This window comes from Scomber japonicus, chromosome 6 (genome assembly GCF_027409825.1).
Source record: "Scomber japonicus isolate fScoJap1 chromosome 6, fScoJap1.pri, whole genome shotgun sequence".
NCBI lineage: Eukaryota > Metazoa > Chordata > Actinopteri > Scombriformes > Scombridae > Scomber > Scomber japonicus.
Window position 1 is genome coordinate 10,049,758 of NC_070583.1, and position 15,980 is coordinate 10,065,737.

The 15,980-nt window shown below is 39.5% G+C and overlaps 1 protein-coding gene across 1 annotated transcript; it reads right to left on the bottom strand.

The window, feature by feature from the left end:
• Window positions 1–11,250: 11,250 nt before the first annotated feature.
• On the bottom strand, window positions 11,251–13,678 carry otx5 (orthodenticle homolog 5). The gene is made up of 3 exons (XM_053320878.1): window positions 13,579–13,678; window positions 12,162–12,313; window positions 11,251–11,889 (listed from the first exon to the last, which is right to left on the bottom strand). The coding sequence occupies exons 1-3, from the start codon at window positions 13,676–13,678 to the stop codon at window positions 11,251–11,253; spliced, it is 891 nt and encodes a 296-aa protein (XP_053176853.1).
• Between the last annotated feature and the right edge of the window lie 2,302 nt (window positions 13,679–15,980).

Sequence of the window (15,980 nt, forward strand, 5' to 3'; positions counted from 1 at the left end):
GCTAGCCAGAGAAAGAAGTAGGCTGGCTGGGCTAGGCCGCACCAACAAGACTGCTCACATGTGTTTCCTCGAGTTGACTCAGGTCTTCTGTCAGTGGCACTTGAACACCAAAAATTCCAATTTCTCTATTTTAGGCCACTGTAAACCTTACAGGCTGAGGGTGTCTGGGCCTTAGGGCAACAAGGGTCAAAACCTAAACATATGAAGATGCTTTTTCCAGAAATTCTTTAACTAATTGTCATGTCTACATGAATCAAGTGTTTGCATGTATGTGACAGCACCACTGGATGTACTTGAATTTCACTTGGTTTCAATGCTTAGTCCTTTTTGCTGTTTGTGGCTGTGAGATGTGTTTGGTGGGTTGTACTAGCATGTTGTGTGTGTGTGTGTGTGTGTGTGTGTGTGTGTGTGTGTGTGTGTGTGTGTGTGTGTGTGTGTGTGTGTGTGTGTGTGTGTGTGTGTTCTGGCCTGTGCCTCGCAGGCCATGTGCTTTCCTAGTCACACTGCTACCAGAAACAAAAGGGGAGGGAGCGGAGGACATGAGTCTCTGTGGAACGGTTGTTCACCTCTACAGCTCCCCCTAATTTCTAGTACTGGTATTACATGAGATACAATACTGGCAAAAACACAAGGGAATACACTGAATAAACACATTTCAATATGCAAAAAAGTGTTTCCCCTCCTTTGTTTAGAAAATATAATTCATATCAAAATGATACATGGCAACAAACAGTGAGTCACAGTCAACAGTGAGTCCAAGATTGTTATGTTATGGTGGCTGAAAAGGAAACGGGAAAAAACAAGAACAGCGAAAAATAAAGATAAAATTTGTTCTTATCATTTGTGCTTGATAGAGCAAAATTACATTAATTATTTATTCACAATTGTTTAAAAAAGAAAAGAAAGTTATAGATATAGGCTGAAATGTTCTGTTTTTCATGACAGGACCTAGGAATGCATCTGAATTCATACTTTTTATTGTTTTGTTGTTTATGTTAACTCCTGACACTTTTATTTTCATTGTTAATCTCTTTTTGTTTTACAAGATATTTGTTTTTTAAGTGGCAGGAATGGGCTTCCATAGGTTTTTACTTATTACTAGTGTTTTAAAATATGCAGTATATTATGTAGGCCTCTATCAAGTGTTATGATATTTTGACAAAAAGGCCATATGGCCACTGTAGTATGAGCCCCATTTTATGTACATCTGTGGATTTAGATTTGCAAATGATGTGTGATATAAAACTGACTTTAGACTTGATACCCATGGTATTGTACACAGAGCTGTGGCTTGTGTACAACAAATCCTATAGAAATGCATATGTTTATACAGTCACACACAGTAAATATTTGTGAGTGTGAGGCTTTCTATCAGACATAAACAGACAGGTCGTTGTGTCTGTTGTTGGCAGTATGTAGACAAACTGGCATGTAAATAGCCACTGAGTCAAAAAGATGAAACAAACATGTTGACTTGTTGTTTCCAGGAGGGGCATGTGTGTTTGTGCTCATATGTGGCCGTGTGTGTTTGTGTGTGTGTGTCTGACTAATATTTTGTAAGTTAATGGAGACACCCCCTGACCTCCCCACCCCATCAGTTTGTGATTGGTCTGTGGCTCCAGCATTGAGGATTAGACCATGTTTCCCCACTTTACGTTCCTCTCTCTCCTCTCTTCTCTTTTCTATTTCTCCCTCTCTTTCTCCCTGCATCACATGATCCGTTACATCACGGGATTGAGGTCAGAGCTGGATTAGGGCGAGCGAGCAATAGAGAGAGGCAACGCTGGAATTACTGAAAGTGAGGGAGGAGAAGTGGGAAGGGGGGGGCGTTCAGATGGCCCACAGATGAAGAGAGGACGAGAACGAGGGAGAAGAAAAATAGAGATGGGAGATGGGGAGAGATTGAGACAAAGAAAGAGGAGAAAGCTCAGGAAGGCAGGAAGGGGGATGGAGATATGCAAGGGTTTTACACTAAAAGGGGGATTGAATAATGCAAAGGTCCTGGTGTCATTAGTGATGCTCTAAATGCTTCTAAAGTGTGTTTGTAGACAAAAGTGGAGCTCTATAAGAATAATACATTTGAAAAAATAATTTTCCAGAAGATCAAAGATGTATTCACCATGCAGTAATTCAAATTTTAAAAAAGCAGGGGACATAAATGTTGTTTGTCACCAACTGAGAGTGAAAGAGTACAAAATACTCCATATAGTTTTCTATTTAGTTTCTACAGTATCCTGTAATGTACCTCTTAATTATTTAAATACAGTAACATACTGTTTATTTGCCCAAAATGTTCAACTGTGTTGATTCACTATAAATATTGTGCTGGTATTCAAATGTTTTTGGCAGACTAAAAGTACAATTATTGTTCAGGCTTTTGGTTTCCAAGTTTATATCATATATGAATTTGAGAACAGCTTTTAATGTTTGATTAATGTTTTTACTGTGTTGTTTCCTGTCATCATTTTAACTTCTATAAAGTCTATAAAGTATCCTTAAATATGTAAATAAAATGTATCATTATTATTATTATTTCATTACAGTGAACGTGCCTCCACATTATTCCATATATTTAATGCACAGCTGGCAAATGCAGATAAAGTTAAAGTGTCAATGCTGCTCTTGGGGCTCTCCTGCCCTCTATGTTTTAGATGTGTCCCTCTTCCAACACATAATTCAAATGATCAGCTTGTCATAAAGCTCTGCAGAACCTTGATAATGACCCATTCATTGGAATCAGGTGTGTTGAAGCAGGGACACAACTAAGCAAGCAGGGCAGATGTGCTCTAAGACCAGGATTGAAAAACACTACTTTAAAGTATCTGTAAGGGTAGCAAGTTAAAAGATTCAAAGTACAGTTACACACAAAATGTGAAAAAGTCATGTTAGTTTCTTCTGTTGGGTTTGATTGGGATTAGGAAACAAACAATTAAACAAAAATACTGAGTGATGTAAGTAGGTTGGTGTGAATTAATTCCAGGTAGTATCAAAATACATCAAAATTAGCATGAAAAAATGATGGACTGATAACAAATAGTCCACCAAGGATCTAAGTGGTTTCTTACTAGCTTGTTAATAACTCCAGTACCAGTCAAAAGCTTGGAGACACCTTCCCAGTCGCTTGAATGAGAAATGCTTTTAATCCCTCTACTTTTATATTCCAGAAGAATGTCTTTGATAACAACACAATCAAGAAAGAAACAAGAAATGAAATTCGGTAACAATTCAATTACGTCCCAGTGTTTCTGTCCTTGTTGACACTCGGGATCTCAAACTGACCCTGTAATTGCACGGCAGAGATCAAGGTGAACCAGTAAGAGCCAGACTCCAGATTATTCTACATCATACTAGCAGGAAACAAAATGGCCTGACTGGCCTCAGGGTTTCCCCGGCCTGCTGTCACACCAAGGACAGATACAGACAGTCACACAAGCAAAACATGGAAAACATGTTTGTGGCATTGCTCCTTTTGCTGGAGGGTGGTTAGCACTCACCTTTGGAATTATTGTTTATTGTAAAAGTAGAAAGAAGTAAAAAAAGAAGTATGAGAATATATTAAACACGACTGGATCACAGGCCAGAAAGACAGCATGAATGAAACTTGTGTTTTATGAGAAATATGCAGTTTCATCTTCCTGCTCTGGTTGTACATGCTGATGTTGAGTGGACTTCATCTGTGTTATTCACAAGAGGTCAAAGTTTAATTAACAATACTTTATGTCCCATGATGCACTGGGCCTGCGAGAGCATCTGTCACCAGGGAACATTGGAACCAATTTGTAATCTGGAGAGACTCTAATCCTGCCGATGAAAAGAGAAATGTCCACAGAAAGATGGACATAGAAGTGGAGAGATAAGGGAAGTGGGATGATGAGGAGAGAGTGACAGCACAGAGAGGAAGAAGAAACGGAGGAGGAAGAGGAGGAGGACGGGAAGGCGGAGGAGGAGGACGAGGAAGAGGGAGACAGTAATCCCGTCTAATTCACTTAGTGTTGCGCTGAGGGAGCAGGACACTAAGAGGATTTGGGACATTCTCTAAATTAGATCAGCAAGAATAACAAACTGCAAGGAGAGGTGGAGCGGAGGGAACTAGGGGGCACTCTGGGAGAGGTGGCACGAAGGAAGGGGCAGATGAGGGAAGGTGGCATGAAGGAGGGAACATGTGAAGTGACGAAGGAAAACAGGAAGATAAGAAACAGAGAGGATGTTTGACGCAGCACGAAAAAATGAAACGGAGTCTGCGATTGGAGAGTTAGGGCGATAAATGTTTGTTGCCAATTTAAATCATTTTGACAGGCTTACATGCAGCTGATGTTTCCATTAGCTGCTGTTGAGTAAAACACTCAATCTCATTGGCAGAGGTAATCAAAGTTGTCACCCACTGAGTAAAGTATGACCCACTGATACAGACACACAAAGCATTCCCACCTGTTGCCTCCAATATCAGGAAAATTCAGTCAATGGCACCCTAAATAGCACCAAATGCCAAGTGCTCCCATAATCCAACTGTTTTAGTCCACCATATCATTAATCTGTGGCTCTAAACTCTGACTTTTACTATTAGAGATATTAACTAGGTGTTAAGTTGTAATCTGCAGTAAAGCCCTTAGCAGAAGTGTATGCTGAGGTTGACAGTAGCTGGTTGATCCATTCATACTGTAATACTGATCCTGTTACCACCACTAGCTGCAGATCACTCACACCTACTTACACTGCAGCAGTGTGTGATTTAGCAGCATAATTGCATGATTACATATCTTATTTAATGATTTGTGCAAATTATTGTATTTTTTAAAATAATTTATTGATTTTGTGAAAATTTGATGATAGCCATACTGTATATTATAGACTTACACTCACCTGCAGCTTTATTAGGAACATCTGTCCAGCCTAATGCAATCCAATGAAACAGATGTACCATAAATTCTATTTTTACGAAGCTTATACATTGTCAGTTTTTGTTGGCCTTGACAGAGAGGTGATAATTCTACTTTATTCTTATTATTATATTTTAAAAGTGTTTTTTATGTTGGGGAACAGTTAGTGTTTTAACAGCTGATATGAAGATTGAGCACTCAAACTGCTTATTCTGACAAATATACTTGAATTTTATTAATTCAAGAATCATTTTGTTGCAAAATGTTCATTCTTGTTAACCTAGAAATATTGAAAATAGTATTATAACTGAAAATATCTGCCTACATGTATCTCTGTAGCTCTGCAACCTTGTAGTTTCCTTATAGCTTCGTGTTGTAATTCTCTGTTTTCTCTATATTGTAATTTTAATAGAATGACTTTAGACATGTCTCTCCAGGCTGGAGAAGGGATCACTCCAATTTTTAAGAGGGGTTTCATTTTCAGTTGAACTTTCTCAGGTTTCTTAGTGGCACAAGAAAATGGTAAACTTTTCTATTGCTGTGTGTGTTGTTTCAACACTAGACTGAAATATTTTTACAACTATTGGATGGACAGATACCTATGCTGCCCATAGGATGAATCATTACTCACTACTCTAATCCATTTCTATTACTTCTACTGATACCAACACATCAAATGTTTCACTTTCTCCAGTGAAATATCTCAACATCTACAGGAAGGCTTTGGAACAAAATGTGATTTTCATGGTTCCTGTACAATAATCCTGATGAATTTGGAAATTCATCAATGAGATTAATTTCCAGTCCTATTGTTTATAAACAACAGATAGCTTAGTACACAATTTGCAAACATTCATGTCCCATGTAGGATTAATATTAATATTAATATTAATATTTGGTGTTCCTCTGATTTCCACTCTCCTGCCATCATCAGGTCAAAATTTTAATTTGTCCAATACTTCAGTTTATGACCAAATACCTGGGAACATTCCCATCAGCTGCAGCCACACTAATTAGCATGTGTTAGCATGCTGACACACTCAGATGATGAGATGTTAAGCATTACACCTGCTTAGAGCAGCATGTTCACAATGCGATTGCGATGTTGTGTGGATGATGAAGCTCTCTGGCACTAACTTGTGTTTGGCATATAGTTGGCATATTTTGACTTGATAAAGCCTTACATATACTGTGCTTTGTGTTAACTATAACCACAATCAATTCCCACTACTAATTAGACTGCAAAGTTGTTAATGCAAAAACCATGACAATTAAAACTTTCCTCTCATTAACTTTATAACCTCCCTGGTAGTCTTTGTGTTCTCAATATAGGGCTGGACAGTGTATAGGTGTATAAGTGGAAGTCGTGACACTCTCTGGCCTTACACATTGTTACAATAGTAGGAAATGCTTGTAAAACCATGGCTTTTTTTTAAATTTTGGATTATCAATCTTTATTAGGTCCAATTGATATTTTAAGTTGTGTAAACACCTTTACCTGCCATGAATGTGTATGGGCACTGTATGAAGTTAGTTCTGATATACCTGTGATCTGGCTCCTAATTAAACTAAACCATGTTGTAAATTATATTCTTAATTGCTGCAGTAACTTAGTCTGACTTGGTCTTGGTCCCAGAGAACAGTACGAAATGTTCCTCCTCTACTCCAACATGATCCTACTTTATCTCTGCATAACACACATCCTGGATTTCTTTTTCATTTATTTCCTTCTAACCAAAGCAGAAAAAAGTTGTTTTTTAAGCATGTGTGTGTCTCTGTGCCATTGTCTGTGTAAATGACTTGTATGTGTGTGTCTTTTGTTTACGACTGTCTGGGTGTGTATGCTTGCTTGTGTGTGTTTGATGATGACTGCCAAAGTGTTCCTGTACAAATAATGTATGTGTGTGTGTGTGTGTGTGTGTGTGTGTGTGTGTGTGTGCGTGCATGCATGCGTGTGTGTGTGTGTGTGTTTGGACGTGTGCTCGGCGCGTGTATGCTTGGCGGCGTTGGGATTAGGAATCGATTAAGAGGAAATTGGACTGCAGGCAGGCAGGAGGGAGGAAGAAGGGAGGAAGGGATGAGGGGAGGGAGGAGGGAAGGGAGGATGATGATGGAGAGGCTGGTCAGCTCTGGCAGCCTGTGGCATGATTACAGTGTGCCTCCAGAGCAGGCCGGCCACCAGCTTGTTTGTAGGGGATTAGAGAGGGGAAAGAAATGAATCATATTTCAAAGTCCTGAGTGTATCTGTGTCTGTGTCTCTGTGCTTCAGAGTCCATATGCTGCTGCTGGGGGATTACAGGGCCACACTGCCTGCATGGCACAGGAGGGGGTCTGTCTATCTATCTATCTATCTATCTATCTATCTATCTATCTATCTATCTATCTATCTATCTATCTATCTATCTATCTATCTATCTATCCATCCATCCATCCATCCATCCATCCATCCATCTATCTGTTATGAACTTCCAGTATATTTCATTTTTATAAATATGAATCTCTTACTTATTGAATTGATGCTCCACTCACAATATCAGTGACATGTTAATGTTTTTTCAGTAATTTTAGTGTAAAATGTTGTAAACCACATAATCTATGTAAAGGGACAACCAGTAAAGCCTGACCACTTAGTCAACCTACACTTTGTTAATGAGCTTTTGGGCCGGCCAGGCTTGCTGTGTCACCATGAGCTTGAACCCAGCCTGTGTTCTCAGGCTAAATCCCAGTCAGAAGGTGAGTCTTGCTATTACTGAGCAGCCGGAGGAGTAAGGTGCAACAAAGCCAAGTCATTCTCATGTTCTCATTAAAATTCTGCCTGATTGTGTTTAACTGTTTTACTATTTCAGTTCAGCATTTTGTAGATTACAACGTGTATAGTATGTGTGCAAGATGTGCAAGTTAACATTGTGTAGTTTTCCACTCAAAGTTAATGATAAAATACCTTTAGAAGCAGTTTTCAAATAGTTGATTTAGGATATTTAGGTCTTTATTCACATATGGAAGATTGCAGTAATCTTGATCCACACCATCTGTGCTTTTTGTATGATGTAGTCCTGAAGAAGTGGAGAAAGACAGGACAAGAGCCAGAAAAATGGACAATGAAAGTATTAATGAACTTAGGAAAGGGCTTCAAGAACTGTAGGCAAGCCTTATTAAAATAAGTAAATTCTATTACATTGAACGATGACTACACACACACGCACAGAGGGAGGAAGAATATACTGTGGGTAGTTACACCATTTTATTTTGTGGACTCAACTCTTTGGTAATTTATTAACTTAGGGTTTTCTGTTGACTTAAAGCCAAATCAAATCAATTCAGGCACAATTTTGCTACTAGCTTCATATTACAAAGTTACATCATTTAAATACTTTAATAAGACAAGAGTCTAGCATCTTTGTGCAGATGTAATAAGCACTGTGCCGTTTTGAGTTAAATGTTAATGTCTACATGCTGATGTTTCTTATGTTACATTATAATCAAATACATTTGCTGAACAAAAAGTACAATGAAGGTTAAATGGACCGACATTAGTTTATCAATCCGTCCAATAGTTGTTGAGACATTTCACTCAAAGCCACAAATCACAACCTCACAGTGGTTGGAGTGGGATTCATCCTGCATCATGAATATACATATTTTATGGTAATCCATGCAGGAATTGGTGGAATGTTTCAGTCTGGACTGACGTGGTGGAGAGACTGACCAACACTGGCATCCATAGAGCCTCGCTGCTAGCATGGCAAAAAACAACAGCAGAGCACTGGGTAATACACACCAGGCTGGACCAATCATCTAGAGTACAACATATTTTCTCCTCTTGAGTGTATTGTGTCATTGTGATCCAAGGCCCTTGTTTCAAGGTATCACACATCTCAGCATGCTGTGAGCTACTATCATCCCTAAAACCTTTCATCCAGTGCACTTCACAACCCTGGTGGAGCTGACCCTCTGGCCTACACACAGAAACATTTAGCAATCCAGAAAAATCTGCCCATGTCTCGTACTTCAGTTTGTGGCTGGCGGAGCATTGGGACTCAGTGTTATGGTCAGTTCTAATCTGTTTTCTGTCCTCTCTGCCCTGCTCCCTCTCATCTCTGCCTTATACCCACTCAACCTCTTGTATGGATTAGTGGAATGCTCCCAGAAACTGATTCCCAATCTCCCCTCTGTGGATGTCTGACATTCCCTTTTACTCTTATTGCTGGCCTAAGGGCATAGATATAGAGGATAACACATGTCAGAGGTATACGGTACCTCTGCCTCCATGTTCTTTGGTGACAGTTGAGTCAGCAGAGTCATACCAGAAAGCAACCAAGAACACTCAAGTCCAATGACTCACAAAATGACCCCAGAGTTTTAATGAAGTTGTTTAATGTCTCAGAAACATCATAGCTATCTAGCATGGTAGTGCGAGACTGGTCAAACACAGAAGACAAATGAAATATACAAAATAAGAAGATTCATTCATGTCAGAAAAAAAATAAGCAGAGAAGATTATAGTAATGCAAAAGATAAAAGTACAGTAAATGATTAAGAAGCATAAACAGCATTGTATCCTATTACTGCTACTTTTATTGGATAAACCCCTGAGTTTGAAAAAAAGAAGCAGAAACCAGAAAAATACAAACAGAAAAATAAAATAAAAAGTTGGCAGTTTTCTAGAAATCAAGAAAGAGAGAGATTCTGTCGGGTGGAGTGCCTGCGTAACAACACATTGCTGATACCAGACATGATTGCATTTTCACGTTTTAATATTTACAAAAGAACGACAAAAAAGTATATTAGCAATACCCATGTCAGCTGAAGACATAATATTAATGATGATAGTAATAATACTGATAATAATATCAACTTCAACAAATTACCACAATTTTTACTTCAACGAATCCACAATTGTTTTTAAAAAGAAACAGTAATGTTTAAGTCTAATACAAAAAAAAAATCAAACGATACATCAAACATATATAGTGGTACCCATCACATCTTTACAGGTTGGAATTGAGAGAGGCACCGAACTCTCTGTGCAAAGGGGGGCTGCGTGGCGGCCCAGTCCCTTCCCTTTCTCTGGTGCAGTCTTCTCTCCCATCATATACTTCACTGGAGCAGTTTATCAGCAAAAAAAAAAGTTTATTATAAAGTTATTTGTAGATTCAAGAACTGCTTCAACAATCAGTCAACCGCTTACCTCATGCAAACACTGTGAGATGGAGTGGTGGGGGGTGGTGGTGGTGGAAAGTACTCGGCTGCCAATAGCCACAATGCGACCATTGTTGCCCAAATTGTCTGGAGTTGATCCTATTAAACTAACAATGTATGAGCCATTCTGCTAATGATTTCAACCATGCTCAAAGGCAACAGGTTTGTACTGCAGTCACTTCAGTGACTAACTCTACCCCCTCCGCTTGTATCACACACAGGCTGCAGAGGGTCAGTATCACACAAGGCTATTGGGAATCATCAGCTATACAGTTTGCACATGGTACTAAACTATAGTGGCCACCCTGCGAAGACCCCTCTTTTAGGTATCTTATGTGGGGGGAGTTGAAATGTTTGGCTCAAAGCTTTTTGAGTCAGTTTGCTGATGAAAAGCAGCTTTATAAAAGAAATACATGACATCAAATACAAGACATGTCTAGAAGGAAGAAATGAAACTTGGGCTCTCGCCAGTTATTCTACTTTAACACTTTAAATCAGTTTAAAGGCTGTCTATATTAGTGATGCAGATAACTTGTAGGTTACTGAAAGTACAACTGCTGTTGTGCTGTGGCAATTAAAAAAAGAAGAAGCACTGTTTTGGTCCAAGTAAAGGCCAGTTGAACAGTTTCTGAATAATGCTCTATCGAATGCAACCAAATGTACAAAATACGCATTAATCAAAGCTATTGAGTCAGGGATCAATTTAATGCATTCAACATGTGACAAGTAGCCTCCTTTGTTTTCTGCTATACTGCATTTAAATCACAAGTATTTCAATCTTCTGATCCACTGAGCTGCAGCAAAGCTGCTGTTCTTTCTAACTCATGTGATCTCATTGTACAGATTTTGCCACATTGTTTTCATCCGCCATTCTTTGATTTCAAGCCTCATTTTTACAAATACTATTCTGTCATCTCTTTGTTACACCAAGCCAAGCATCAACAGATCAGTTTACTTCCACACATATTTTTCTGAAACAGTAAATATGAAGAGATTAATTCAGGTCATTAGTTCTCAGACTGGTATGATTAATTGATTTATGCGTCCCAAGTTCTCTTCCTTCTCCTAAAATACACCAAAAATGATTTGGGTTATTCACCCTGCTTTGATTTGATTCCTCACATCTTCCCCTATACCCTATCCCATACCCTCCCGACCCACAACTTCTTGATATTTACAAGACCTGGAACTTCCAGGAGTTCTGGTCTTTGTAGTCCAGACAGTCAGTGGCATTGAAATTGAGCTTCCAGGCAGCTTGGTCCTTGTAGTCTAGACAGTCGACAGCTCCGAAGCCCAGCGAGGCAGCTGTGTAGCCTTGGGAGGAGAGCGAGGCTGGGGACTGGCTGAGGGGTCCACCCATTGAGGAGGCTGTGATGGGACTCAGGGCGCCTCCAGTTCCTGACAGCTGCGGGTGCATGGGTGACAGGTAGGAGCTACAGTCCAGGCCAGTGAAGTAGGACGAGGAGCCTGCGTAGCTCTGGCTGTAGGCTGGGGCCTGGGTGTAGGTCATGGGGTAGGTGGTGGTGCGCTGCATACAGGGGGTGGTGGAGGCAGACAGGGGGTCTGGCAGCGGAGAGATGGAGGCTGGGCTCCAGATGGACACTGTTGCGCTTGCAGCACTAGAGCTGGGGGTGATGGCGGTGCCTGGAGGAGGGGGTGGTGGGCTGTAGGGTCCATTGGTGGGGTTGGCACTGGCCTCAGTGTTGGCCTCACGAGTAGGAGATGACTTCTTTTTAGGGGGCCGTGGTTTGGACTGGCCTGTGCTCTGCTGCTGCTGCTGGCGGCACTTGGCACGACGGTTCTTGAACCACACCTGGAAGATGGCAGGTTTGCATCAGAGAGGTGTTAAGTTAATTATAAAGTCAGTGTTTCATTATTAAATCAACTGGTATACAGTAAAAGATCAAACTGGTAAAAGAAGGCAATTTTGTACTATTTCTATCTCTTTTCTTTTCCCTTTTCCTCTCTCTGTTTCTGTCTAACACATGCTCACATATTTCTTTCTGAAATCACAGTTATACAATTTAATTAAATAAAAATAATAGAATAAAATAAATCAATACATAATAGTTTGCAATCTGTTACCTGAACTCGGGACTCGGGCAGGTTAATCTTGAGGGCCACCTCCTCCCTCATGAAGATGTCTGGGTAGCGAGTTTTGGCAAACAGAGCCTCCAGGATATCCAGCTGTGCACGCGTGAAGGTGGTGCGCTCCCGACGCTGTTTACGTGGGGTATCTACAAAAAAAACATATGTGTATATTATTATTAGAATTATTATCCATATTATGCTTGCATTGATTTTTGTGTTGGTATTTCAAAGATTCTGACCAAAATGTATATAGCTGTAAAAATCATTAATCTGTGCTGGTACAAACATTTCACACATAAATAAAATAACACTTAAATTATGTCAGGCTAATATAAAATTAAAAAGCATATTAAAATTCATAATAGACTGTAATGAAATAAATAGCACCTCAAAATGAAATAAATGTAAATCTTGTGAATAAAGTAAATTATTTCAATGATTTCTCTTGGTTTCCCAGCACAAATAGGTCTTTTATTTTTCACATTATCTCCATTCTACATTTAATAAATTACAACTCCAACATAGATATTACTCTACAGTGAAGTTTATTAAATTCTAAGGGATAATTTTCATCAGATCATGCTGCTGTTTAGTGCCATATACAAGAAGACATGATGTTGAGTCAAATAATGTCTGTAAATGATTTATGTATTTTGTTGTATCAAATAAAATTAAACAAAAGCTCTTATGATTTTTACATTTTACAATTGAATCTGTTTGAATTGAAACATTAAAAATGAAGGAACAAAAGCCACTTCATATTATAGATTCTGATCTTTAAAAGTGGTCTTAAAATATGGAATTAATCTGAGACAAAAAAGGCCAAGCTTTGTAACAGGCCTTCTGTCATCAATGCCAATCTTCAGCATCATCATTCAAACTCTCCTCTTAAGGATGACAGATGCTGATCAGGCCAACAAAACAATATAAGAAGTGTTCATTCATGAAAAGAAACATTATGGCACAAAATAAAACACAATGAACAACCCCTTGTAAATAGGTTAGATGATAAGAGCAACAGATTGGAGTCTGTTTTGATGTTAAGTCTTTGTGAGAACAGCCTGCGCCTGCATTCACACACATTTTTTATTGTTTTTTGACTCTATAATCCGCTAAATTTATAGGTCAAGTGAACACATGTTCTGATGGCTGAAGAATCACAGACATCTATTCATACAGTACTCATGAAGCAGAAATTAAGTGATGAATCCAGAGAGAAAAGATAGAAGTCAATTTGTTCTCTTTTCACTGACCATTTTACGCACATAAAAATTATTTCAGTCTCTTCTTCCAAGTCCCGAATCTCAAAATTAACTTTTTAACGTGGAAGAAAACACCCAATGACACTACAGGTATAACTTTATAGAAAAAGCACACAGTCAGATGTTAGCAATAGCAAGATATTACTTACTGGGATATCCAACGCCAGCGGTGTGGAGCAGATCCATGCCCGGGCCGGACAGCGTTAACCCGTTCACGGCGTAATGGGGTTGCTTAATGTAGGACATCATGCCTCCTGTCGGCTTTAAAACACTCCCTCACTCCCTCACTCTCTCTCTTCTTCTCTCTGGCCGGGGGCCGGGTCTCCTAGCTAGTCTCTAGGGGGTGTCTCTCTCTCTCTCTCTCTCTCTCTCTCGCTCTCGCTCTCTCTCTCTCTCCTTTTTTTCTATCACTCCCCTCCCTCTCAGTTGTTTCTTTTACCCTGAGTTGTTTGTCACAGAGTTGTTGTTTTAGATGTTTTCTTGTTGTCTCCTTCCTTCACTAACTGTGTCGGCTATTCTGACTTTAGAGTCAGGCACCTGCGGTTCTGTAACTGCAGAAGTGACGGCAGCCTATACACCTGTTATAACCTCCTGACGCGTAAAACCACTAGCAGCCTTAGAGCCCGGGAGTGTGTTTTATGCTTCCTCTGTGCAGTCAGAAAGGACAACGACAACTTGACATAAATCTATGAATTAAGACACCAAATGAAAAGATGATAAAAGCTAATTAAACGAAACCCTGCGATGTCTTTTCCCCATCCAAGTCGTGCGTAATTGCGGTGCGCACCGACGTCGCCAAAAGCAGCAGTTCCACGAAAGTTCGGCCGTCTGCGGTCTTAACGGTGCTGAGAAGTGTAAGGGCCTCTGGTGGTCCCTGGTTCTCAGAAGAGGATGTGGACATGCAGGATGGACAAATGAGGCGAGCAAGAAGAGGCTGGCTAATTAGAAGTAACTTCTTACCCAAGTAGACACGCAGAGCCCTCCCTCTCTCTCTCTCTCTCTCTCTCTCTCTCTCTCTCTCTCTCTTTCCCTCTCTCTCTCTTTCTCGGACACGCTCACGCAAACGCGCGCGCACACATTCACACATATACTTTCAATATGTGTTCATGTTGGGGTTGTGGTACTAAATATTATATATTCAGAATGATCATCTATCGCAAAATTGTGCTTTTTGTAGAGTTTATTTTATGTCTTATTTGTTGAACGGTATAATGAACGCAACGTGTTGTCACTGCAGCAGTAGAAACCTATGAATTAATTACTTATTATTTAAGACTGAATTATTCAAAAAGAATATGCACAAATTTATGAAACAGAATTTTTTTTGCTCGGTTCATGTTCGGAAGGATCTTCTCGACCATACACAGGGCGGTGAATGAAAGATAAAGTGCAGCAAATGAAACCTCATAAGCATCTTATGCTTTTCATATTGTCCTTATTGTTTTGATCCATTTTCAGAATTGGCCTCTTAAAAAAACTCTGGCGACTCTGCCGGAGTGCGGAGGCAGAGGCAGAGCAGCCGAAAGGCCGAGGAGGCCGTACAGGCCGGATTAAAAGCGGCACAAAGACCGCGTTGTTCTGCTATTAAATCCCCTTCTGATCCCCAACATGCTCCCTCCGGCCCATTCGTCCATTCATGCACTGGTCAATAATAATAATAATAATAATAATAATAATAATAATAACAATAATAACAATAATAATAATAATAATAATAACAACAACAACAGCAATAATAATAATGAATAGTATTAAGATAAATACTAATGTATAAAGCCTAATATTTTCTTAATTATTATTTTTTAAATTGATTCATGTAATTTCTTAGCACAGCCTACATTTATAATGTATACATACATAGACGTATACATAGACTATTTGATATTAAACGTATGTAGGATAGCTACAAAGTTATGTAGGAACACATCATTTATTATGTTTTGAATATCTAGCTGAAATGAAACAGGCCACAGGTCAATATAGAAAAGGCTATTTTAGGAAAGAACATTAGGTTATATTTATTAAGTTATATTTATCAGACGTTTAATCTATAACTATAGCCTCCAGCTCTATACAGACGACACTGATGGAGGTGAGGATAGCTGTAATTGTGAAGTGATTTAGTTTGGTCGTCTTGTTATTTCTGCACAGTATTATCTCAGAGGCCTCCAGGTTTTTTTTTGTCAGACACCGTGTGTGTTGTCAGACTCCTCTCTCTCTCGGCTAGTTTGGTCTGTGCCATCCTCTGCGGCGAGACAATTTCACAGTATCCAAAGCCGATTCTCTGCGCTTGTTAATTGAATCGGATTTCTTATAGTTTAAAATCCACACACACACACACGCACGCACACACACACACACACATACACAGACCCATGTAGCTACAGCCCAAACTGTATAAGGGGTTTATCTAGCTCTGTAAAGCCAAAGCGGAGATATAAAGACACACACAGAGCGACAGAGAGACCTTACCGGCGTGTTTGAACGTTTCTAAATCTCAAATAAAATGTCTTCACCTGCTGAGGTGAGTGTGTGTAGCTGTTTCAGTGTA